Raw genomic sequence first — 27,046 nt, 5'->3', positions numbered from 1 at the left:
TGTCTGTCCTTTTGGGGGTGCTTTCCTAACAGGCTTGTTCTCCAAAGCACTGAGAGCTTAGCAGCTCCCTCTGACTCCCACCTTGCTGCTGTTGGAAAAATGCAGGCAGGATTTCAGTTTGGCAAAATTCTTCTTTTTTAAAATTGCAGGCCACTGGAATGTCTTTCTTCTCCCACCAAAGGAGGATGCCCCCTCCTCGTGCTGCTCCTCCTGCAGCATCAGCATTCTCATCCTTCTGTCAGCACTTGTGTGGCTGCAGGGAGACAAACGGACCCAGGGCAGGAATTGTCCCCCTAAGGTGCCAAGCCTGCTGTGCATTTATATTTATTGACAATCTTCAAGCATTTCCCTTGTCCCCTGTTCCCTTGCTGGAGCAGAAGGTAAAGTCAGGTGCTCCTAAATCATTTTTGCATGGCCTTTTTGGTGAGATCCATCCATGTAACAGCAATAATAGCCCCATCAACAAGGACAAGCCCTTGACCTGGCTTTTTATGTCTCTGAATTTCATTTTTTCTGATTCAAAAAGAAAAAAACAAAAAAACAACAGAAGTCTTTTATCTTTTAGGACCAAAGGGAAAAAGAGGAGCTGTTGCCTTGTTTTCCAAGGCATAGACAGACAGCTTCAGCTGTGATTGTATCCTGGCAATGATAATGCTGAAAGATGTGCAGCTTTTCAGGGACCATTCTGTTCACTGAAATGTGAAATGAAACAACAACTGGGGACCCCTTGGTCTCTTGGCTCGGTTCAGTGTAATCCATCAGGAAATACCTCTGCTCTGGCAGTAAAATCCTAATTTTACATAACACAAAAGTGCATGAAAGCTCCTGTCAGGCTGTAAAAAACATCCGCACCTCTTTTGTGGTGAAGGCTGCAGGAGGCTTATCATGTGATCCATTGTTCTTTATTTTGAATGCATCAGGAGGCTTGAGAATTAATTTCTCTAGTGGCAAATTCCTGCCACAAGCCCAGGAAAACAAAAAGAAAATAGATGTAACAGCTCTCTTCAAATGCTTTCCCCACCCTCTGTTCCTGCCCCTGGCCACATCCCTCTCTGAGTGGCTGAGGCCATTCATTTACACAGCGTTCCTGGAGATCAGGAGGGTCCCTGGTGTTCACAGCCTGTCCCTGTTGGTTTAACAGAAAATAACGTTTGGTCCTGGCCAGCTGAGCAGGAATAATTCAGAGTAGCTGGATGAGTGCTCCTGTACCTCGGGGACTGCTCGGAGCTCAGTGCTGGGTAGCAGTGTCAGCCTGCCCTCTGTGCAGCCTGAAGGGGCTGCTTTTGGGGGGCTGCTGCTCCTGCTGGGGCTGCAGGCAGCTCAGCATTCCCGGCTGAGCGTTCCTGGGAGCTCTGCAGGAGCCGGGAACAGGCAGCTCCTGCTCCTCTGCTGGTGGGGCTGGTGGGATGCCACAAAAGGAGGGATGGGGCTGGGATAGTGATGAGGAAGGAGGGAGGAGGGAGGAGGAGGATGCAAAGGGAAAGAAAACATGGATAAAACAAAGGAAGGGAATAACAAATAAAAAGGAATGGGCTGTCTTGCCTTTCTCCATCCTTTTTTCTCTCCACTTGGGATACTCTGCCTCATCCCCATAAATATCAAAGTCTGAGCCTTATTCTTGTGTCCCCCTCCTACACTGTGCAAATTCCTTTGTCCTCTGGATGTGTATTAGAACTGAGCACCACTCCTGCTCATTAGGCTGTAAGAAATCCTTGCAGCATCCCACTCGGGCAGAGCAGCATTTGGGGAACCTCCTTGATGTTGTTTGCACGTTTTGGACAGCCCTGCTCCTGTCCTTGGCAGTTTCTGCTCCTGTTTGGATGTCACTCTGCGCTGGCCTTCCTCTCACACACCAACCCCTCCACTAGGGCTGTTCACAGGGACCTGCAGCAGCTTCCAGCAGCCTCCCATCATCCAGAGAATGTGCTGCTGCAGCAGAGCTTCACTCTGAACATCCCAGGATTTGTGTAGCCTGGGCAGAAATCTCCCTCCTTAACTGCTCTGCCATCAGCGCCTGAATTAGGGGCTTTAAAGCTGCCTGGGTTTGTGAGCTCCATTACCTCTCTTAAGCCCAGCTATGTCTGCACTGCAATTCCTGGAGCTGCATCCTGCAGAAACAGCAGGAATGGACTCAGGGAATGGCTGTTGGGCTGTGGAGGCTTGGCTGAGCCTGTTCTTTTTTCTACCATGAAAGCTCACTGCTGAGGGTGGAAGTGATTTCAGCAAGACTGTCAAAGGAACCCCACATACCAGTTCCTTACTGGTCTGGAAAGGAGAACTGGGCAGGAATCTTGGCTGCTGTAAATCAGGGCAGCTGAAGGGAAATCAGTGGAGCTCTGCTAATTCAGCCTGGCCAATTTGTGATTGATTCTTTTGCCTGCTTTGCTAAACCCTCTCCTGGATGAACCTACTGAAATCAGTTTTTCTTACCTCACCTCCTGTGAGTTCCTGGTGGTTTTGGGCATGCAGGGATTTGTAGGGAGACTTGGCTGAATAAATTCTCAGCCACTTTTGTTCTTGGGGCTGTGCCTTGCCCTTCTCAGCTGCCTTCAGCTCCCAGTGCAGCCTTTGCATTCTGTGCCGCCTTTCACTGGTGATGCCAGGGCTGATTACATTTGCTGTCTTTGTCCTTTTGCAATGTTCCTTATGCCTGGAATATCCTCCTGGCACTGAGTCAGGAGAGCACTTTTTTCCTACCACCCTCTGTGAAACTCATTTCCAGCATGACACCCATTAGATGAGCTGATACAGGGTGAAAAAATAGCAGAGTACTGACCCTGGCTTTCTCCAGGGGCTATGGATTTGATCCAAGGCATCTTTTTCTTAATTTTTTTAAAAATTTTTATTTGTTTGTTACTTGATATTTCAGGCACTTTATGTATTTACATAATGACTAGAATGCCATTACCTATATCCCAGATGCCAATTTTAATATCAGCCTTTGGGAAGCCTGCCTGTTGAGATGTGCCCATCCTGTAGATTTGGAAGCATAGCTGCCGTTCCTGTAGGATGGGACATAGCCATAACCATTTCAGGAAGCTTTAAAGACCTAATTCTCTAAAAATCTGGAGATTTGCAGCATGGGGATTGCCAGGTAATCTGAGATCTGTCCACTTTATCCATTTTCTGTCAGTAGCCAGGGCAACAGTCAGGAGGAGGTACAGGAGATGCTGCAGGGAACTGCTCATGCCTATCAATGTTTCATCCTAAGCCTGCAAGGCCAGAGATTGTTTCAAGCCCTGGAACATGATTTTCCAATCTCTTTTTCTCTGTTCTTTTAGTGCTAAGTATTTTAACTTCAGCTGCTGTTGGCAATGTGCACATCTCATTTGCTCTTTGGAGCTGGCTCTGGGTGAGGATTAGGCTGGAGAATTGTGTGTGCAGATGGTGGGTTCTGGTCATTGCTTGGCTTGGAGCACACGAGGGGAGAACCTGCCCCAGTCCCAGCAGGTTTAGTGCCAGCTTCAGGCTGGGGACACCTTTTGCTGTCACCTGTCCCCTGCTGCACCCTGAGGTCCTGCTCAGCTGCTGGTGCTTTGTTGGGTAACAAAGGCAAAGGAAACCATGACATTGGTGCCTGTGAGAAGTTGATATTTTCCCTTCTGTTTCTGCAAGGAATGGAGAAAGATGTGGAAGGGAAGGAAGCTGAGTCTCATTTTCATTTAAAAGTGAGCCTGACTAATCCGCCTGGAAACGGGTGGGGGTGTTACAACCATTTTGTGGGACTACAAAGTCCAGCTTTGAACTTGGAGGGAGCCTTTCTCCTTGGTAGCAGCAACACATTTTGTTTATCACTTCTGTCAATCTGACAGCTACTCTGACTGAGAGACTCTTCATTATTAATAATCCCAGGAAGTAGTATTTTAAATTTTTATGGTTTGCACTTTGCAGCACCTGAACCACAATATATTACATGCACCGAGGCAGTGGAGTGGGAATTACAGCAGGGCTGCATGTCCTTTTCCAAATGAATAATTTAAAGTTTTCACAATGCCAGTTATGTTAAATATTATTACTCATTTCTTCAGGGAAAACCATAGAGCTCAAACGCAAATATAAAGTGGCAATAAATGATGTTACATTTAGCCAGTTGGAGACAAGGCTCAGAATTCATATCAGTTCATTTTCTGAAACACTTACTTCATCCCTTTGCTGGAAAATCCTTTTCAAGGTTCCATGCTTAATGGGATATTTTTCAATTTGTCACATTTCACATCTACTCTGCTCTTTCCTCCTCACAGCAAATGCTTTTAATATAGCCCACTTGGTTAGAAGCTTGCTTTCTTTTCTCTTTCAGCAGCCCAAATCCCTGGATTTCCCAGCACTCTCCCACTGTTTACCTTCTCAAGGTTGTCGATGATGGATTTCCTGCTGGTGTAGGCAGACTCTCATCTGTTGTTTCTCACCTCAGCGCACCTATAATTTTCCAAAGCATCACTACAGAGAGGGTGCATGGTCCTGCATCCATTAAAGCTGAGGAAAGATTTCCTATTGATCCCAGTCGTGGCACTGGCATTAAGCCTGGAATAATAAGAGCATTTAGGTTTGGAACTCAATAAATGTATCAGCAAACAGCATCATTAGAAACATCTTGTGTGGAGCAGGGTGATGGATGTGGCTCGTGGTCCTGTTGTGGTGGGGTTTCACAATTTCCAGGCCATTCCATGCAGGCTGCTCTGAGCTCTTCAGAAGTGTTTGAGGGACTGGACTGAGGAACCAGAAGATCCAAGGAAGAGAACAGAATGTCAGAACCTTTCCAGACATGGAATGTTGCTGCATCTTCTGGCCTGGGATAGGGATTGTTGTCCCTGAGGGGGACAATTCTGCAGAGCTGCCATTTTCCATAGCTTGTCTGACTGCCTTCCCACCCCATCATCCTTTGCTGCCCCTAATCCCAAAATGTCACATTTATATGGAGAATCTGCTGGAGCTGCCATTCTCTCTCATTAATGAAGGTCTGAGAAATCAGTGCATTGTGAGCAGGGAACCAACCCTGGTGTGAACTCCTGACTCAGCCACCAAGTGGGACCCAGCATATCACTGAGATTCTTTTTTTGGTCTTTTTTCCCTACTGCTCCATGAGTAATATGGGATGCTGGGGTCTGCTGCGTGCAGAGCCCCTGAGCCATTGATGAAGAATTCCCCAGGATCCCCAAGCATCCTGGTGCAAGTGGCTGTGGGAAGGAGCCTGAAGCCAGCTCCATAGGCCAAAGCCCTTAAATGCACACTTAACTTGAAATATCCGGCTCATCCCGCTGATGTTAATAGGACTACTTGCATGCTTAAGTGCTTTGCTGAATTGGTGGTTAATTAGCTCAAATTCTAAACAAACCTGGTTAAGGAGGAAGCTGCAAGGACTGCAGTGAGGGTTTCTATAATTAGATGTGACTTTTTGCTGGTCCATCACCCTTTTCTCTCTGCTCATATTCTCACAATCTGCAAACCCCATCTAGGAAGCAACTTTGAACAGCTTTATTTTGGATGTAAGATGAAGAAAGTCCCAGGTAATTTATTGGTGTCCCCTTTACTGCATAGCAATGAACAGCTCAGTTCCTGCAACTTGAAGGTGCTGGGAAATGGTGTGAAAACTTTAAGAACGGATCACAGGAGCAAGATAATCTGCAGGGAGATTCCCTGAGCTAAATCCATCTGCAAGTTCCCCCTTAGAGCAGCTCTTTTCCAACATCCCAGAGGAGGGAAGGAGATGGCATTTCTTTCCAGGACTCCAATTTTCCCCTTTCTTTCTTTCCCTGATTTCAACCCAGAGCAATTCCCAAGCCAGCAGAGAGCAGCCAAGGAGAGGGGCTGGGGATGATTCTGGTGCTGTGGGCTGCAGTGAAGGGCAGCAGCTGTCCCAGGAAAGCTGTCCTGGTGTGAGATGGATGTTCCTTGTTTGCATGGGAGCAGTGGGATCCGGGCTGGCTGCAGCTGCTCGGGGGCAGCCGCTGATAAACGAGCGCTGAGCATCGCCCCGACTGCCGAGTCAGGAGGCTTTTATTACTCCATGTTCAGCAGCAATTTGGGTAGAATTCCTGGAAGACTTCACTGCCAGGAATTTTATTTTTATTTTTTTTTCTCGCTGACAAAATGGAAAAAAGAAGGTGGAAAAGGAGTGATGGCAGGGAATGGGGGAAGGCAAATCTTTCCCATCCAACTCAAATCAGTAGGCTGGAAAATAAGAAAAAGAAAAAGAAAGGGGGAAAAAAAGGCTAAAAATGCAGAAAGGTTTCTTTAGAAGATTGATTATTCCTTTTCTAAATTTGCACTTTTAACTCTGCAAGAGTGGAATCCATGCTCAGGCTGATTTATTTAGCCTGTGGGGGACTGAGCAAGAAGGAGCTCTGTTCTTCTCAATGTACACCCCATGCCCTCAGCAAAATTGCATTTTTATCGTCGCTGCCACGATATTGAATGGCCCCCCCACTGCAGGTTTTCAGTTTTCTGTTTGACCTTTGTCATTTGATTTCTGTGCTCTCCTCTAAAAAGGAGACTTCACTGCCTGCCCTTTCTGCTGCTGAGTAATTCCAGTGGGTGTCTGACAAAGACACTTCTGGAGAGCAGGTTTTTAACTTGTGCCTGCTAAAAGCCCTTTAGCAAAGGTGCTTCTTCCCTCTTCTACCAAAGCTTTTTGATACCTTTGCAAAACACTGCCCAGGGTGACTCTGGCTCTGTGCACACTCATTTCACTGCTGGCACAGTCAGCAAATTGTGTTTCAAGTACCTTCTGATCTGGCTGGGGCCTGAGCTTGCTTATTTATTCCCAGATGTGATAGAATTGCTGCTGGACCTGAATCTGATGCCTGGTGAGGGAAGAGCTGTGTGGGTTCATTTTCAGACTCTGTATCCCTGCAGACAGCATGATGCAAACTTTCCTGCTTATTGGAGAAGTGGAACAATTAAAAAATAGCCATAACAAAATTGGTGCTGATGATGAAGAAAATTAAATTATAGCTAGAAACAATGAACGTTTTAATTTTATTTTTTTCTTATATTCTGCCTTTCATTAAGACCCAGCGTTACAATTTGTGGAAAAGCTCTCGTATAAATTGTAACACTTGTCTGCTGCTAAGATTTATATCAAGCAGGAAGCATGAATTTGGGAGAACTGGATATTGTCTGAAAACAGAAAGAGAGCAATTTCTAAACACTGGCTGGCAGGTGCTGCTGGCTGATGCTCTATAATTCACTGTCCTGGGTGTACAAAAGGCCAGGGAGCAGACTGAAGGCTGGCCAGCTGCACTGGGTGCATTTCCTCCTTTGGAGGGAGAAAATGAGGTCACTGCATGTTTGGAGCTCAGAGCTGACCTGGGCCATTTTGTCCTGGCTGCAGAGGGAGCTTTGCTTTATTTTGTCCACAATGTGCTGGGCAGGGTGGGCAAAATGGGGTTTGATTCAACAGTGGGTTCTGAGCAGGGTCAGGATTCACCCTAAACTGGCCCAAGCTTGTCCCCATTGGTCATTTCCCCTCTTCTGTGCTGTGTTGTTATAGTTTTTCATTAATAAGGTATTAAATGGTTAACTGTTTTTTTTTTTGTTACAAGTTTTTTTAAGGCTAAACTATCTAATTAAGAAATGACATTTAAATTATTTTTTCATTTAACTCAGTAACTAATTACTTGAAGTCTGCAGTGCAGACTTTTCTGTCTAATTACAAAATATTACTTAAACTTATGAAAAAGAAGGAAGAAGGTAAAGAAGAACAACTTGCCTCCACCCTAAAATTTCTATCTTGTTTCATATATGTTAACAATCTATCAACTATTTTACAACCGTTTCTAACCTATTTTTAACAATTTATATTACTGTATTCTAAAACTTCAAATTCTACATTTTTAACCTTGTGATATAGCACATTTCTAATTAACTAGACACTTGTAATCTTAGTGTTATCAGTCAATTTTGGAAGGTTTTTTTACACCCTCAGGTTAAATGTAGTGTTCTCTTGGGAGTCAAGAATCTGTCAGTACAGAAAGTTTAAAATTTTTAGTATCTACAACTCTAACATTGTGTCATCACAAATCCTGAGCTCCCAGCTGCTCACAGAAACATATTTGTGTGGCTTTTTATCCCTTCTTCTCACCAAATATTAATATTGCAAATGCTCCTGTAATAAATACTATTGAGAGGGATTTGCTGGAGGATGTAAATATTCATCAGTCTTTAATGATTTGCATTTGAATCCAGAAAATTGGCTTATGACTCCTCAGTGCTTTTCTCTCCCTCTGATTTCCCCATGCATTAAATGCAGGAGGATTAAATACCTGGGGTTCTCTTTGGTCCAAAGCAGACTTTGCTGTCTCCATTTGGAAATAAGTCCTTGATTAGCTGGGAACTCAACCTTGTGCATCACTTAATCTGTTCCAATCCTTCTCCACGGTTTTGTTTCTAACTAAGAGCTTTAGGATCCCTCTTGTCACTCTCATCTGGAGCAGCCTCCACTCCTGGAGTTTCTCATTTCCACCAGGCTGCAGCTCAGAATGGAGAGCCAGAAAGTGGAAGGGGCTTCTGCACTGGTGTAAACCACCTCATTTTATAAAATTAGTAGGACCTGGATTAATCAGACACAGATCTTAGGGGAAAAGCCAAGGTGATAATACAAGATAAATATTGATAATCTGGAGTCTGAATGAATGAGACTCCAAATGGCCTAAATTTAAATTGGCTTCAGCAGAACTTGTTTGGACAGAGCTTTTAATTAGTGAGGCTCTTCTTTAGGATGGGCTGTTCTTCTGCCTGTTGAGCAGGATATAAAAATTAAATATTCCTAAACAAAAGTGGGTGTCAAACATTTTGCTGTCAGCTATTTTAAGGCTCAGTGTGATAAGCTCACTGCCCTAGTTCTGGGTATCTGCTGATTTATCTGCCTCTCTTATTCCTGAGGGGGTGATGGCTTGTGTTCATTTACGGTGCTTGTGTAGGTCCAGGGGATGGTTTATATAGAAAAGCTTTGATAACAACTCAGAAATCTCTGCTGTGGGCAGAAGCCTCAAAAGTGTTGTTATTTTCCAGGTAATTGTGAAAACAAGAACAGAATATCAGCCTGACCAGAAGAACAAAGGAAAACTCAGAGTGCCCAAAATTGCTGAATTCACAGTCAGTTTCACTGATGGGGTAACAGAAAGACTAAAGGTAAGAAATGGTTGTTCTGCTGCCTTCTGATGCAAATTCCATTCGTTTTAAAATAACTGAATCAAAGTGACAGGAAAGACATAACAAATATAACACTTCACTCATCACCAGGGTCAAAGAGAGGTTTATATGCATGAGTGTAAAGAGTTTTTTTAGGACAGGCATGAAAATACCTTCTTAGCTACATCTCAAGTAGAAAATGCTTTTTTTTCCCAAGAAAATGATGTAAATATATTCCAGCCCAAACTGAAAATAAACCAGTTTTGGATCCCTTTTCTTCTCAAACACTAGTGTTTAAAAATAATTTTTAAAAATCCAAGTGAAGAGTGGTTGAAACATTTGGTTTAGCCTTTTAAAATTCCTTTTGTCTCATAGCCAGTCAACCCTTTTCATATTTAAAATACCTTGTTATAATTATTATATTACTACAGATTAAAACTACAGATTAAAAAACTACTTCAAAATGCATAGGAAAAAATATATTAGAGAAGAATCCAAGCATATCCTGTCCTGTAAGCAGTTTTGCTGCACAGGAATTGGAATTTTCTGATGGAAAATGTTTCCCTGGGAAATTTTCAACAGGCTCTACTCAAACATGGAAAGAAACTCATGAATTATTGAGTGCTGTCGGTTCCTGTTGACTGCAGCACATTAGAATGGCTCAGTTCCTCCTAAAATTAGACTCCAAATGTGTAGCTGCTAGTCTTTCCTCCCTTTGCACTGGGAAGACCTGGTGCTTTCTCTAAACCACAGAGCATGGCAGTGATAGAAATGGGAGATCTGATTGCTCATTTTCAAAGTCAGAGGAAATATCAATGATTTTGAGTAGAAAACAGAGAAAGTGGGCAGTGCCCAGTGGCATTCCTGCTCCTTCCAAAGCATCATTTACTCTTAAGAGTTGTGGGAATAAATGTTTATGGTTCTTGGCTGTTTTATTTTTCCATGGACATCACAGTTTGATCTAAGGTTTCTTATCTGCTGTTGGTACTTACTGAATTCTTCCCTGAGCTCTTGTGTGTAGTAACTATTTACCACCAGTGGTAACTCTCTATTGTACCAGAGCAAAGTGAATTAACCACGGTTAAATCCCAGTCTTGAAAACATTTCCAGTGTACCACACAAATCAGAACCAGACACGATGTGCCTGAGAACCAACAATAAATTGTGAGTCTCCTGCACTGATGTGTTGGCTTTAACCCGCAGTAAATGGCCTTGTTGGTGTTGTAAATTCTGGTGCCACACTGGGTATTTAACACTCAATCCTGCAGCCCTGAAGGGTGTGAAAGGGAGAGTAAAACCACGGAAAGATTTGGCTTTGTTATTTTAAAAAAGCACTCAAGAACATCTCCTCCTTGAACACATATAGCTCATGGATAAATCCTATTTCATCTGCTCCTTCTACTGAGTATCTTGTTTTTCCTATTCAAATTCCCAGCTTGCTGTTGCATTCAAACCTTTCCTTTCATGCATTTTTCCTCTTCCCATCCTGTTTTTGGTGCAGTTTTCTCATTTCACAGCTTCAGCTGGGAGCCCTGGCAGAGGTGGGAGCTGGGCCTCTTCCTATAGAGCCTGGCAGCATCACAGTTTCATTTTTGAGCTACTTCCTTTCCCTAAAATCCATATGATTTTCATTCTCTGCTCTTCAATGTCAACTTATTCATCAGGCAGCCTCTGCTCTAATACTGGATAAGACTCTAAGCCTCTCCCTGCCTGCTTTTCATAAAGCTTCCATGTATCCCATTAAATTTGTAGTATTATTTCCTGACAAAATGAGCTAATAGCTAATATTTATTACCTTTTGTACTTTTTATCGCACCGCATTTTTGTCTCAGTGCATATTTTTAGTGAAGTTATTAAAAACCCTGCCCTCTGGTTATTAGCTGCCCTATTATCTGGTACTGATGAAATCGTCTTCCATTTGTTTTTTTGTAAGAGCAAATCACAGTAAATACTTAACTTTTATGATCTCACTTTGGCTACGTTTTTAAAAGCTTTAAAAAAGATGATATAACTGTGATCATCATATTCTCTTTTGTCATTTTGAGGGTGGAAAAGCCCTCCAATACCATCGAGTCCAAGCTGTGACCAATCCCCACCTTGTCCCCAGCCCAGAGCACCGAGTGCCACCTCCAGCCCTTCCTTGGACACCAAGGATGGGCACTCCAAACCTCCCTGGGCAGTTTCAGTGCCTGAGCTCCCTTTCCATGGGGAAATTCCTGCTGATGTCCACCCTGAGCCTGTCCTGGCCCAGCCTGAGGCCATTTCCTCCTGTCCTGGGGCTGGCTGCCTGGGAAAAGAGGCTGCAATTCTGTGGTTTTGTGCTACAGAAGATCAAGACATCTGGAAAAAGTTTTGAGACCACGTGAACCTGCCAGCCAAGTCCACAGATGCCCTTTCCTTGCCTTTTGGGTATCTTTTATTGAAGAAACTAATGAATAATTAGACAACTTTCTCACATGAACAAGCCCAAGCCAGAATTTAAGCTTATGCTTGCATATTTTTCATCCATGCAGAATAGCCCAGATCTGAGCTCTTTAATTATCATAAAGAAGAGACTGTCCCTAGGCAACGGTTCTTATTTCACACCAGCTCTTCCAGGAATCTGAGCTAGCTCCTGCCTCTTGTCACATCCCCTAATAGATGAGATTATGATTCTCTCCAGCTCAGCACACACTGTCCTGGAAGTTTGACCAATTAGGCTGATTCTTCAGCTGCATGAGTCAGCCCATACCTCCTTTATAACACTGTTTAAATAGTTGTGTGTAGATGGGTTACGAGAAAATGATGTTAAAATAACCTCATGGCTGAGCCATCTATACAGAAAAGAAATTTCTCATTTTACTCCTCCACAGAGAAGCAAAGAGAACATTTTTCTAAGCTGACAGGCAGTGATTTATAGACCTTGCCTTCTCCAGACTGCTTCTACCTTTGGAGTGTGTTCCTCTAGGAGGTTTTTGAGCTGCAGAGATCTTGTTCTGCAGCAGCTCTGTCAGCTGAGGTTTCCCAGGCTGAGGGGGAAGGGTGGCTGCTCTTTGCCTTCCATTTGCAGTGCTTTGGAGGGAGCTCCTGTTCCTGGGCTTTGCCATCCTCTGACAACACTGAGATGCCTTAGAGAGGGTTTGTAAATGTGGCTCTGATTCCTCTGTGGGGTGACAGCTCTAACCCTCTGCATCTGAGGCTTCCTGCTCCTTCTCACCAGTGATGCCCCCACTGAACATCTTTAAAGAACAACCCCTCATATGTGAGTAATCATTCTGCCCTTATTTCTATCAGTACTGAAAAGAGATTGAATCCCTTTTGCTTTTTAGGCAGATTCCCCACCAAATAAAGTCTTGTTACTTCTGGAGAACAGGGTTTCACTGACTCCTTTTCTCTTCCAACCGGTCCAGATAGCCCAGAAACCATCCAGCAGCACTGATTTATTTGGATAGCACCAGAAGAGGTCTGAAGTGGCCTTTCTGTGTGGGCCTGCAGAGCACTGGGTGACACCTGGAATTGCTGGCCCCTTACTGGTTTTACACAAACTGGTCTCCTTGTTACACCAGTCTGAGCCCTTCCTCACCACTGCCACAGAACTATTAATTATTTTCAGGAAGGTAATGATTTATTGACTGTTAGCTGGGTGATAGTTACCTCCCATAGTTACCTGACTTCTCTAGTCTTCTACAGTTCTTTCCTCTTAATGGATCAGTTTCTTTAAAAAGTTTATGTTTTCAGAGTTGGAATAATTAAGCTCAGTACTTGTCTTTAACAGAACAAGTTGGGAGTGGGTGTACGGGGGAGAAGTCGATATATTTAAGATGTTTTTTGCAAGCAATTTATCTACCTGGAGAAATCATCTGCCAGTATTGATGAAGACTGAGAACTTCATCCTTCTTGCTGCAATTTGGCAAGATGCATTTTCAGAGTCACTGGCTGTGTCATCTGTTCCTGTTGAGTGTGCAATGACAATTATTTCTTATCATTAGATCACCCTCTCCTCCCTCCACCCTGAAACTGCTCTGATACACGCAGATCCAGGGACCAGGGGATATAATTCTTGCCCACACTTTTCATCAGGTCCTTAAAATGTAGTGGAACCCATTCAAGTGCTTCTGTTCTTGAAATGCTCATACTGGAACAATTCTTTTCCTCTGACTTAATGTGAAAGATTTAGATCAAAACGTCTTTGTCTCCAGCTACACCCTACAAAACAATGATGCAAGAATTGTTCATGATCAAACCCAAGCCAATACCTGAAATGCTTGGCTCCAAATTAACAAAGATTTTTCTCAGCCAGGGAATAATTTCATGTTAGTAACAGCTCTGCTAAATGGAAGATGCTCCCCTGATGCCCCTGCTGGAAGGTGAGCCATCAAATCTCCAGGGAATTCACACTTTGCTGCACACACGGAGCCCCAAATGTGCCATTCCTGCTCCCCCTTCCCAAACTTCCCATCCATGCCATGGATCCTTCAGACTCCTCCTGGGGTGTTCTCCTTTCACCTGTAGGCTGTTGCTTTATGCTGACAGTTCTTCCTCTAACCTGCAAAGAAATCCCAGGAAAACAGCTGGGGCTTTTCATTGAAACCATTCATAGGTAAATAAATTTTAAACTCTCCTTTACTTGTTGAGTTCCCACGGGGCAGGAGTAACTCCTGGTGAAAGGACTCCCTCTGCTTTTCAATCCTATCAGTACCAGCGTTACCATGGCAACTGCCACATCCCATCGCTTATCTGAGCTGGAGTGGCCCTGGAGGATCCCATTACCCTGCTAATGGCTGTAGGCGGGGATTTCTCCCCCTGCTGGGAGTTGCTGCTGGTGCTTTCAGGATCCAGGAGAACGAGGGACAAAGCAGAGATGTGGCAGGCACAGGGAGCAGGCACTGGCACCAGCAGCACGGCTGGCACCGGGGTTTTCTCTGGGACCTAGCACTCAGAGAGGGTCAGTGGGAAGGGGTTGATTTGGAGGAATATTCCCTCCCCTTGGGAGCTCCCAGCTGTCTCCAGGCAATCTCCTCTCCCTGTGGATGCAGTGGGTGAGTTCCTGCAGGGGTTCCAGGCTCCTAAGTGTTCTCCAGACTGTGGTGGATGATCTGAGAGTGGAGCCAAAGCTGCCTCTGTGGAGGCTGAATATTTCCAGTGCATTCAGAAGGTCACAGGTTCTCTTTTCCCAAAAAAATCACTGCCCGGCCCTGCCTGGCCTTGATGGCCTCACCTGTGTGGTTCCAGGCTCTCACTCGTGGTGTGCAGGTGAGAAATGGTGCTCCTCATCTTTCTGCCTGAGCTCAGAAATCCTTCTTCTGAGGATTTCTGAGAACAGGACAGGTCACATCTGTCCCAGTGGCTCTCCCAGGCTGCATGAGGCAGATTGATGGAGCCGTTTGTGATCATCAGTGACAATCAGGAGCTGTGAGGATGAGCTGAGTGGGGATTTGTGGCTCAGCTGCCAGGGAACAGATCTGTCTGATCACAGCCCCAGGTAGTGCTATAAACCCTGCAGGTTTTCTCTGTCTGGGTAGGAGTCTGGGGGTTTTGTAAGAACCCCCAGCTAATTCCTTAATTGTTTTGTACAGGCAAGGGCCCAAAAATGTCATGTCTGTGTCTAAAAGACACAAGAAAAATCTATTTTGATTTAACTAGAATGCTCTCTACTGGCTCAGGGACCTCTTAACAAAGCAAAGGAAGAAAAAACCAAATATGATTTTTTAATAGGAAATGGACCATTCCTTACAGTGCATTCTTGTTTTTTACACACATAGATACTCTTTTACAAAGCCAGGAAAAGCCTTGACTCTATTTATTTTTGCCATCTGTGAGCACTAACAGGATAGTCAGCTGAAGAGATTTGTTCAGTCTTGGTTTGGGTTTTTTTCCATTTAATTGATTTTTGGAGAGAAGAAGAAAGTTAATTGTTCTGCAGAAAATCTCTAAAAGTGGAAATCACAGAGAATATTCACATGCCTACATTTTTGTGAGGTACACTTGCTGAAAGTTCATTCTTCAAACCAGGATATATTGAAGGGAAAGATTTACAGAGCAGAAACCTCAACTGACTCTTAGCTTTGGAGCAAAATGCCTGAAAATATTTCCATAAGTGACCACATGGAGATACCCCTGGTGTAATTCCAGGGTGTAATTGCAGTTCTCACTGGGCCTGGAGGATTTCTTACATTGCATCTCTGTCTCCAGCACCACTCTGCACTTACCTCTGGCACCCCACAGGAAATCTGCGTGTTGGGCAATTTTCCTGACAGCATTTGAGGTGAAATGAAAGATATTTAATGCTGGTGTGGCCACTGTAGCAAAAGAGACCAAGCAGGATGGAGGAGCAGGAAAGAATTTCAGCTGAGTGAAACCAGAGCAAAGTTTATTGCCTGTTGGGAAGTGCATTTGGAGTCTTGTAGCCAGACCACTGAATGCTAAAAAAAAATAATAATCAAGGAAGTGCAAAGCTTCAGTGACACAAATTTCTCCATGCAATGTTTCACTCTCTCTAAAGCAGCACAGGCTGTGATTGAATGTTAGGCAGAGCTGAGCTGCCTCTTGTTGGTACTTGCAGATGTATTAAAGCCTGTTGGGTCGGATCCACAGCTAATGGAACTGGCCTGGTGCCTTTGGAGGCAGCATAATCACCTCGATTACTCATTTCTCGTGTTTGCTTTTAAAAGAGTAGCTCTTGTAAGTCATTTGCAGCAATAAAGCCTCATCTTTCTAATTCAAAATGGAAAGGCTTTTAATTCTTAAGTTACCCAGGGGACACTTTGCTCACCAAGTCCTCACTTTGTTCTCCTATAAAGCACCAACATAATAAGTTTTTAAGGAGAAATGGGTGTACTGAACCATGAATGCAGAAATATTATTTCCTGCTCATGATGGGAGACATAAATGCTGAAATACAGGTGAATTTGTTTCCCTTCTTGAAGGAACAAACTTCCAAGTGGTTATTTTCTTCAAGCACAAGAGTGCACTGAACAGAGGTGCTGTAATTCATGCAAGCTTGACCTTTGGAAAAAGGTAATTTCACAAAGCAGATGCACCTCAGCTTTTCCCTAGAGCCAGCCTGATCCTTGGCTGTGGTGTGGTGGTGGTCTTTGGGTGGTTTTGCCTCAGAAAAAGCCAAGGTTTGGGGAATTTAGATGTTTGCAGCTGTGGGTGGCTCTGGAGCTGGGTTTGGAGGGATGTCAGGTGTCAGGAAAAGGCAGTAGCAGAGCAGGGAACACAACCTGCTGTTCCAGGTGTCTTGCTATGAGCTAATCCCTGAATCCATTCTTGCTCAGGGCTCCCAAAGCTTTCCCTGCACCAAATCCAGCACTGGGGAGGAGTGAGAGGGACGATTTTGCATTCATGAGACTGTGCAGAGGTTGAGTCTTGGCAGGCAAAGGGCAGGCAAGGAGACATTTTATTGATGACTTGATTTATCTTGTGTTCCTGTTAATGCATTTAAAAAGGGCCTGTGATGAACTGAGGCATCCATTGCCATGTCCCACGTGGAGTGACCAGAGGAAATGTCACAGCCAAGGCTGTGCCAGGGCAGCAGGGAAGGGCTGCACGTCAGGAAGCCTTGGAGAGGATGTTTCTGTCTGCTGCAGTCCCACTAATTGAAAAAACACCTCAAATTAGGGGTCTGGAAGGAAGCCTCTTCCAGCATTGCTCAGCTCCTGAATTGAGCTGCCAGGTGTTCTCAGGATGTGGCTTTGGGAAGAAAAGCTCCTTTCTGAGCAGTTCTTGAGTCACCCCACTTGTTTAATCTGGGGGCTCTGCTCCATTTCTTTTGGAGGTAACAGACACAGAATCACTGAATGGCCTGGGCATTACCTAGTTCCAGTGGGAAGGCTTCTGACAATTGAAAAAGAAAGAAAATATTCTTACAGGAGGAGGGGAAAAACACCTTTAAAAAACCTGTCTGGTCTGCCAAAATGGCCATGTATTTATTTGGTGTTCCCAGAAACAAAATTACTCCATCTCACTATACCTGCCCGCTTGATGAAGGAATTTTTTATGGCACTAAATAGCAAAAAAGAGAAAGCAACCCCAACAGAGCTTTTTATTTACCTAAATGGAAATTCACTGATACTCATTGCTGAAGCAGCTTTATTTAAAATGGCATTTAGAACTTCCATAAGGAACGGGGGCTTGGAAACAGAGCCATGAATTTTCCATCCAAGGGGTTTGACTTGGCACAGGGAGATGTCACGCAGCCCACAGCTGGCACCAGACACTGTTAAAAAGATCTGAGGCTATTAGTGCCTAAACAGCCACTAGAAATTATATTACATGATGGAGACTGGCTAATATAATTGAGCCAGCTAGTTATTGTGTGCATAATTTAATTATTTGACAAATTGCTTAGAAACATGGTGTGCTCCTTCCACACTCGTGCTGCTCTCACAGCTTTAGGAGATGCAGAGCAGAGGAATTGCTGCTGCCTATCCTGGAAAAGTGATGTTTCTTTTTAAGATTTGCAGACTTGGAGAGGTTCTCTGGTGTTGTCACAGTGGGCTGGGGCGTGCAGGGATGGGTAGAGCCCAGGGGGACATGGCTGGGAGGGGAAATTGCCTCAGAGACAGCCAGTGCTGTTTCAAGTGCACTCTTCTGAAGCTTTGGGGTACTTGGAGCCTCTCTGCTCTCTGTAAGTGTTTTGGGATTTCATTGCTGGGCTGTGTGGGCTGAAAGGAACCCATGGAATAGGGAAGCAGAAAATCCCAGAATGGTTTGGCTTGGAAGGGACCTTAAAAATTATCCAGTGCCACCAGAGACACCTCCCACTGTCCCAGGTGCTCTCAGCCCCTTCCAGCCTGGCCTTGGGCACTGCCAGGGATCCAGGGGCAGCCACAGCTGCTCTGGGCACCCTGTGCCAGGGCCTGCCATCCTCACAGTAAATTTTTTTTCCTAATATCCAATCTAACCCTGCTCTCTGTCAGTGTGAAGCCATTCCCCCCTTGTCCTGTCACTCCAGGCTCTTGTAAAGTCTCTCTCCATCTTCCTTGTAGATTCTCCAGGTACAAAAAGGCCACAATTGTGTCACCCCAAAGCTTCTCCCGTCCAGCTGAACAGCCCCAGCTCTCCCAGCTCCATCCCTCTGATCCCCTGGTGGCTCCTCTGGATCTCTGCAGCAGCTCCAGCTCCTGGCTGTGCTGGGCCAGGGCTGGGGCAGCTCCGCACGTGGGGTCTCACCTGAGGGGGCCCAATCCCAGCCCCTTTGCTGCCCATGGGGACCAGCCCAGGAGCAGATAGGAGAAGTTCCTGGACCCCAGGATGATCCCATCCTCATCTGTTCTTTTGAGAACTGGGGCCAGATTGGTTTGTGGTTATGAAATGTAAGTTAAAGGACCAAAAAAATCCCATCCACCTTAAAACTTCATTAAGAAACCTCACAGCACTGAGGAGTATTTTCCTATACCCCTGAAAATGTAGAGACATGACTAAGGACATTTTCCTCTTACAAAGCATCTCCTAAACAATTCTTAATCTGGACACCATCTGGAATAAAGCTGTGCTGTAATAATAAAGAACAAATCCTACATCTCCTTGAGCAGTACTAAGCAAATCTGAAGACCCAATTGTGTCACTTTTTCTGCAGTTAGCCTTTCAAAATTTCAGAGGCGAAGCTGTTGCCAGAAGATCAGCAAAATCAGCAACTTATTACAAAAATATTTTTAACAGTGGGAAGTAAAATGACATTTTTGAAGAAGTGCAGTCAGATCATTTTCACTGCCAGGGTAGATCAGGGTGTCTGGGTGCTGGGCAAGGCACCAACAGTTTTTTGACAGAGTTTGAACAGTGGGGCAGCTCTTCCTGGGGTGACTTTGGGGGGTACCTCATCATACCTGACCCATCTCAGGGTCCTGGCAGCCTGTGGCTCCCTCCCTGCTGACACACCAGTGTTTCCTTGCAATAACAACCTGGATTTGGGTGTTTGCACTTGGATTCCATCCTGGAATACACAGAGGCCACCAGGCTAGCTGGATCCAGGAGCTCCTGATCCTTTAACTGTGCCTTCCATGTGGAAATGTGATGGTGTCAGTCTTCCATCTCATTATCAGCTGAACAAGTTATGGCATGAAAGGGAAAAAATTGCCTTCCTGAATTTTTCATTGTCAAGCAGAAATCCTTATAATGGATTCAGGAGTGCATGGATGTATTTGGATGCCCTTAGATGATTTTGTGATTTTTTTTTCTGCAAGTTAACTGGGTTGTCAGGGACTGATGGGTTTTCAGGTGTAATGGAATTGCCATAAACTACAGGAAAAGCTTTGCTGCCTCTCCAGGCACAGCTCTTAAACTCCTCTCTGAAATAACCTTGACAGAATTTCTGCCAGTTTTGTTCATAACAAATTTTGCCTTGTTCTTTGCCTTTCTCCTTCAACAAAGAGAAAAATTAAAACCAAGAGAACTTCTTCAGCTGAATTGCCCATTAAATGTCAGAAAATTTCCCAATACCCAGCAACACTGAAGGCATCTTGTAGAACCAGACATGGCAGCAGCAGTGGGATCCTTTCCTGAGAAACTGGAATTTTGTGAAGAGACTGAGAAGAGTGCAGGAACAAAAATAGGCAGCAGAAGCTTCTGAGATCCCTAATTCACATTACAGCTGTAGAGAGTAGGAAAATGGTGCAGAATTTTGTAGGAATTTTTCTGTGATAAATGATTTTTATCTCTTCTCTGGGCCTGGCTGCTTTTCCTGTAGGCAGCAAGGCTTTTCTTGGTTGGCATCTTCTTGGCTCTGCTCCTGCTTTAAGTGTATAAGCAGGGAGAAAAGTGTCCAGAGTCAAACACTGATTTACCAGAAATGTAGAAATAAAATCATGCCTGGTATCTACAAAGTGCCACCCCTCTGAAAGAGGGGAAATTTAGGTTGGATATTGGCAAGAAATTCTTGCTTGTGAGGGTGGGGAGGCCCTGGCACAGGTGCCCAGAGAAGCTGTGGCTGCCCCTGGATCCCTGGCAGTGCCCAAGACCAGGATGGACAGGGCTGGGAGTAGAAGGGGTCCCAGCCCATGGAATGAGATGATCTTTGAGGTCCCATCCAAGCCAAGCCATTCCCTGATTATATATTATATGAATAAGAAATAAAACTGTAAAAACCTTGCAATGGAAAAAAGCTGTTTAATAAATGCCCTGCTGTTTGGATGTGCCATTGTTCTCTGGTTGCCTTTTAAATAAGGCTTTGTACTGGAGTGAGAGAGGGAAAAAGGGAATTTTTGATGAAAAAGGAGATCCTGGGCAGCTGATAAATCAAAGAGAGCAGGGAGGATGCTTCCATGGGCTGCATGAAAGCCAGGTTAGCTGGAACACCACTGCAATTAGGCATCCTCTGCCTGGCACAAAACCTGCTGGCACCTGATCTCCTGCTGCCTGATGAGGATGGATCCTTTTATTCATCTGTGCTGTGTGAAAATGCAAAAAATGTTCTTTATCTGTGGGAAAAGGGAGAACCACCCCAAGTGTGCTGCTGTTGATGGGAGCTTGATCCTTCATGGATGTAAAGGGCCTCTCCCACATTTTTTGGTGGGAATGTTTTGGTGTGGTAATGATGTTCTCTCTTCTCTGTTCCCTCTTAAAGGAACCTTTGGGAATCATGTGAGATTTTGAGGAGAGGGCAAGCAAATCCCCCCCCTTCTTTCACCCACTCGAGCAGTCACATGTGACAGATTCATGCCTGCAGCACTTCTAGGTTTTATCTGCTCACTAAATTTTATTTCCCCTCTGTGAGTGTTTATATTGCTTAGAGACTGCCAAGGTTCGTGTTAATCATAAAAAAAAAAGTGGAGGTTTATTAGGTATTGCAGCTCTGTGGTTCTTTGGTGTTTGAATGTTAATGAAGCTTTGTATGCTCTGGAATAGTTGGAGAGGTGGATCTTAGCTCTGGCATGCCAGAATATCCGGGGGTGGATTTCTCTTCCCTTTCCTTTGGGTTTTAACATCTTACATGACATTTCATCTGGAGCAATTTTCCACCATTTATCAGCAGGTGTAATATTGTCACAGCAATTCTGTGAGTGCAGGAAAGGCAGGAGGGTGAAAATGGACTCAGTTACAGCCTGCAGGGAGGGGAGAGCTCAGCACAGGGCCATGATCAACTGGGTGTCAGCACTTGGCCAGAACAGAGGGGAATTTGTTATTTTTAGGGACTCAGTGGGAGGACAAGAGGAAAGAACCCCTCAAATTGCAGTTCTCATGGTTATTTCCATAGGCTGTGCATGCACGTGGGATTTAGCAGAAGAGCCATGAAGAAACATTTATTCTCACTGCAGACAGCTCAGTTCTTTCTTCTTCTGGAGGCTGAGTTTCAAGCAACATTTCTTTTCTCATTGCACATTTAATTTGGGGCACAGTAGCCAGACTGGAGAGCCGAGCATTTCTTATTTCTGAATTTCTAACCAGGGCTGCCCCTCAGCATTGGCTTTGGTAGAACAAGATGAACATCTTGCTCTAGTGCCTTCAAATTAACCTCAAAGGACACTTGTGCCATTGTCATCGTGGTTTAGTGCCTACACTGGAATCAGAGGGAGTGCCAGGCCCAGCAGGCTCCCCTTTAAATGAGGAGGAGGTGATGGATCTGTGCTCTACAGGGGAAATGCTCCTCCACACTGACCTGCCATCAGGATTGTGGTGGCTCTTCATGGGGAGGGATCTGTTTTTCCCAGGTCTCCAGCTGGAAAAAGTAGAGTATATTTAATCCAGGAAATCTCTCTTTTACCATACCAAAGGGAATTAATTTATTTTTTCCATGTGTAATACAGCTTCTTTTGGGGACACAAATGATGTCAAATTCCATTTGCATCTGCCTTGAATCCAGCTGAGCCTCTCTCACCATGAAAAGGGACAGACACCCCCAGGCTGGGAACCCAAAGGCTGCCATAAAGCTACTTTGAAATATTTCTGTCCACCTCTCTGAGGGGGCTCTGAGAGGAGATGGATCCCAAATTTTCTTGGTTGGAGTGGTGCAATTCATACAACTGCACTCCTTTAGTGCCAGATCCCTCTGCAGCACTCCAGGATTCCCTAACAGTGTTCTCCTAGCTCCAGCAGTAAATTCTGCTCCCTCTGTTGCTGCCTTTGGCTTAATTGACCCATTTTGCAACAGATGAGGCCCCAAGGAGAGGTTAATCCAAGCAGGAACATTAAAAAGCTGGGCTGGGCTTCAGTGAACTCTTTGTCCTTGGCAAAGCCTCTTAGCCCCAGTCTCACCTTTTTACCTTTTATTCTAAAATATTCTGATTTAACAATGAATTCAGGAATCTCTCCTGCTAGATAAGTCTCCACAGCTCTCTCTAGCCTGAGTTTTGGATGTGATGGGGTTTTGTGGAATTATGGGACCAAGAAAGCTTTGGGAAAGGGGAGGATGGGAGTGTTTGACATCTCCTTGCTCAGCCCTTGAGGAACAGACAGCTGAGCAAAAACCAGTGATCAGGGCTTCCATTCAGACATGGAGTAGGGACAGAAGACTTGCTCTTGGATGAACTATTTAGGAGGGACCTGGAAAAGCTGGAGAGAAGGGAGCTCCAGCAAAGGGACAGACAGGGTGACCTGCTGGGCAATGAGGAGAGGGGGAATATTTGAACCCCAAAGAAGGAATTGTGTCTGGTACCTCCAGCACCAGCATCTGCTCTTGGACATGCTGTGGGGTTTTGTCAGTAGTCAGGATATTTTTCCTTTTACAGAGAAGGATCCCCTTTCTCCTGCGGGGCACAATTTATCCTGGTGGAGTTGCCCAGGAGGCACAAAGGGTTGTGAGCTACAAAGATCTGCTCCCAGAAAAGTGGGATCTGCTCACAGGGCACTTCATCCACACACATCAGACCTGGAATGGGAATTCTGGCTGCTGCTGGGCCAGAGCTGAGAGCACCAAATACTACAGCAAAATCTATACATTTGCAAGGGGTTAAACACCGGAATGTTGCAAGTCTGTGGGGGGGGTGGGAATGATGTGGGAATCCAGGATATTGGATCCAGCATTCAGTCAATTACCATGCTTAGTTAAGTACTGCACGGTGGAGTGAAGGCTGCAGTCTGTTAGAATGTCTGTTCCTATAAGTCATTTAATTATGAGGTCGCTCATATGCCATTTGAACATATGTACAGTAACATTATCCCTCTTTTCTAGGTCACCATCCTCATAAGCCTGGCTCTTGCATTCCTTGCCTGCATAGTGTTCCTTGTGGTGTACAAAGCCTTCACTTACGACCACAGTTGCCCAGATGGATTTGTTTATAAGGTAAGGAACTTCAGAAGGATGGATTGCCTGAGCTAACGACAGGCTCTAATTGCCTGCATGGTTACAGCCCAGGCTGCTTTTTTTTTTTTTATTTTGACCAGGCCAAACAGAACATTTGGCAGGAATGTGTTGAAATGGAAAAAGTGTTCTGGGAAATGTGGACATGCATCTGCCTCCATCAGCTACTGTTACAGTGTAATTGTTGGGATTAGCATTTGGTGAACACTACAGACAGATGTTCAGCAACAATCCCTCATATTTGTGAATGGATTTACTGCAGCTGGGATCCTGCATTTGCTTCCCACACTCCCAAGTAACTGATGTTTGCTGGCATACATTGTAATGCAAAGCAAACTGCTGCAGTGCTGACACTCTGTCTGTCCTTTGTGAAAGAAATCCAAATTTGCCCAAGTAGTTCACTTCTAGATGCTCTTGAGCCTTTATCAAGAGCAAACCCATGCAACAATTGCTAAAACCCAGTGATTTTGTATTGAATATTCACAGAACTGTTTGCCTGGTCTGCTGAGATAAAAAAATATATTTTACAAAATAATTCACTGACTTCTCACTGTGAATAAACTCATAATTTCACAGGAGTCTTGACCACACTGGGGATAATATGTGAGCTGGAAAATAGAGTAAGAAGTTGGTGTATTAATCACTGTGAATTATTCTCTTAGGTAATATAAAAAGGGAGAATTGGGATTGTTCAGACTAGAAAAGAAAAGGCTTTGGGGTGACCGAACTGTGGCCTCCAGTACCTGAATGAGTACAAGAAAGATGCAGAGAGACTCTTTACAAGGGGGTACAAGGGGGAATGGCTTCAAAGTGACAGAGAGAAGGTTTAGTTGGATATTGGGAAGAAATCCTTTTCTGTGAAGGTGGAGAGGTCCTGGCACAGGGTGCCCAGAGCAGCTGGGGCTGCCCCTGGATCCCTGCAAGTACCCAAGGCCAGGTTGGACATGATTTGGAGCAGCCTGGGATAGTGGAAGGTGTCCCTGCTCATGGCAGAGGCTTGGAATGAGATGACCTTTGAGGTCCCTTCATGGAGTCACGAATTTCAGAATTAAATCCAAACCTGAACTTGTGAAAAGAGCTGCCCCATTGGGCTGTGCCTCCTGCCATCCCCAACCAAGTGCTCACCCCACAGCTCAGGGTAACACACTCCAACAGAGAGAGCAGCACAAAGCAGCTTTTGCTGCCTCTGCCTGTCCGGGGATGAATTCTGGCCTGGGAGCAGCAGGTGAGCAGGGCTGCCCAGCCAGCCCAGTTTGGTCCTTACCTGATTCCCAGCCCCGGATCTCTGAGATCCGCTGCCATCTGTTGCCAATAGCAACAGGATTGGAATGCCAGGCTCGGCTCGGTGCACTCCAGGGCAGCTGCAGCAGTGTGAGTGCAAACAGGAGCCCTGAGAGCATCACCGGTACCATCAGTGGTGCCATCACCGGTGCCATCACTGATGCCATCAGTGCTGCCATCACTGGCGCCATCCCTGGTGCCATCCCTGGTGCCATCCCTGGTGCCATCCCTGGTGCCATCCCTGGTGCCATCACCGTGCTTCTCTCTGTGCTCTCCCCTCCCAGCACAAGCGCTGCATCCCCGCCTCGCTGGACGCCTACTACTCGGCGCAGGATTCCAACTCGCGGGGCAGGTTCTACACCGTCATCAGCCACTACAGCATGGCCAAGCAGACCAGCTCCCGCGCCGTGTCCCCCTGGCTGCCCTCGGGCTCGGCCAGCCACGACAACAAGGCTGCCAAGACAGAAGGGCATTAAAGGGAACGAGCTGGGCAGAGCTGGAGCGGGAGGGCGGGGGGACAACACCTGAGCGTGCCCTGCAGGGCAGGAGGGAATCCGAGCCGAGGGCAGGAGCAGCTTCATGGATATTTTTCTTTTTTTGTGCGTTGTTCTCGTTGATTTGTAACCGAGTCGAGCTCTTGTACAAAGGCATGTTTGATGTTGACTGTACCTTAACGATGTAAAAATATTTTTAAATCATTGCTTAACTATTTGTTAGAAAAATAAATTAAAAACCAAAAAAAGCAAGTTAGGTAAACAGCCAGAGAGGATAAAAGCAGCAAAGAGAATGCCACCAAGTTTTGTCAGTGCTGGAAAGCTGTGACAGAGGCTCCACATGCAGTGAAGGAAGAGCTGGAATCCTTTCAGGAGGGGTAGAGAGAACCAGGTACAAACACATTGTGGTGCTGTTTGATTTGCCAAAGGGGAGATATTTTGCTGTCAGATTGAATCCAATGTCAGTGTTCATTCACTGATAGAGAAATACAAGCATCCCTTCCTTCCCCAGACATGCTCACGTGCAAACACAAACCCTGCACAGCGCCCCAAGGAAATCCAGAAAGTTCCTGGCGTTCCTAATGAGCCACCAGAGTGCTGCTGGCCCTGGCCAGGCTCTGAGGCTGAAATCCAGGCTGCTGTTAGAGATGGAGCAGGATGGGAGCAGGTAGAGGCTGCTGAAGTGAAATCTTGAATAAACTTTTGAGCACAGGACTCAGAGTCAGGAGTTCAGGACTCTGCTTCTGCTTCTGGCATAGATTCCGTGCATGAGCTTTGGCAATTTCCATGAGGCTTCATCTTTTGGGACCTCTCTCCTGAGGGTCACCAGAACTCAAAGAAATGCCATTATGATCAGAAGAACATCTCAAAAATTCTGACAGTATTGAGCCTCTAATTTTCAGCCCCTGATTTTCCCTGATGAAATGGGATGCTCCTGCTTCCCTCCTTCAGCTTCAGCTCCTTCAGCATTTCCTGCCATTCCAGGTCACTAGAGAGAGGTAAAAATCAAATCTCTGTGTGCAAACCCAGAGCAGACCCCAAGTTTAATCCAGTCCTGCCCAGAGTAACACATCCTCTCCCCACAAATGGCACTTGAGATTAGTGCAGGCTGGTGGGATTTAAAAACCCCCAAGGATTCTCTTTTCCCAGAGCTGCAAGAGCAGAGTGCACAGGCAGGGCAAGGTTCACCTCGTCTGAGCTGCTTTTTCAGATTTTTGACTAGACTGGGATGGAAATTAGAACTGGCCCCTTCTTCCCTCGCATTGGGCAGTTTTGTCCTCCATGTCAGAGACCCTGGGCAGTGTGTGAGGGCAGAACTCCTCAGTCCTGCAGGCATCATGATAAATAACTGTATAGTGTAGCTAAAACTGTAGTGCCAAACACCATTGTCTGACTCCCTCTCCTCCCTTCCCTTTCCACCTGTAAATTCATTTCTCACTGAAAATGTACAAACCACCCCCTCCACCAACAACCCCAACTCCAGCAAAACCACTGAACAGTTTATAATTTTGTGGTGTATTTTTTGTCAGTAGGTAGCAGAGACTGAAGTATTTTTTGGTGTAATTCTTGAACTTTTCTGACGGGATTAAAATAAAGTTCGATGTGACTGAGAGTGGCTCCGTGGGTTTTCTTGCAGGTGCTGGGTGGCATTTGTGTGCTGCTGCCAGGCACAGGCTGCACCTTGCACCAGCCCCATGGTGACTCTGGATTTCAGGAGGCATCTCCAGAGCTTCCCATTTTCCCCTTTTAATGCCTGGATTTTATTCCCTATGTTCTCACCCATTTCCAATAGGAAAATAGTAATTAAACTGCAGCTCATCTTCTACTGCTTTACAGCGGAGCTCCATTCCATTTTAATGGGAGTTCCTTCCAATGGACTCCCTTCCCATTTTAAAACCAATGGATTACAGGAACTTTTCCTGGC

At 45.3% G+C, this 27,046-nt stretch overlaps 1 protein-coding gene across 1 annotated transcript in view; it reads left to right on the top strand.

The window, feature by feature from the left end:
- Positions 1-26,732, top strand: part of NSG2 (neuronal vesicle trafficking associated 2) — a 31,319-nt gene extending 4,587 nt beyond the window's left edge. Inside the window, exons 3-5 of the mRNA XM_030957477.1 lie at positions 9,010-9,129; positions 23,219-23,329; positions 24,913-26,732. Of these exons, the coding sequence (XP_030813337.1) occupies positions 9,010-9,129; positions 23,219-23,329; positions 24,913-25,104 (423 nt within the window). The 3' untranslated portion in view covers positions 25,105-26,732. The remainder of the gene's footprint in view (positions 1-9,009; positions 9,130-23,218; positions 23,330-24,912) is intronic.
- Positions 26,733-27,046: the final 314 nt, after the last annotated feature.

Source organism: Camarhynchus parvulus, chromosome 13 (genome assembly GCF_901933205.1).
Source record: "Camarhynchus parvulus chromosome 13, STF_HiC, whole genome shotgun sequence".
NCBI lineage: Eukaryota > Metazoa > Chordata > Aves > Passeriformes > Thraupidae > Camarhynchus > Camarhynchus parvulus.
The sequence above is the reverse complement of the archived record's forward strand: the minus strand, read 5'-3'. Positions and strand labels throughout refer to the sequence as shown.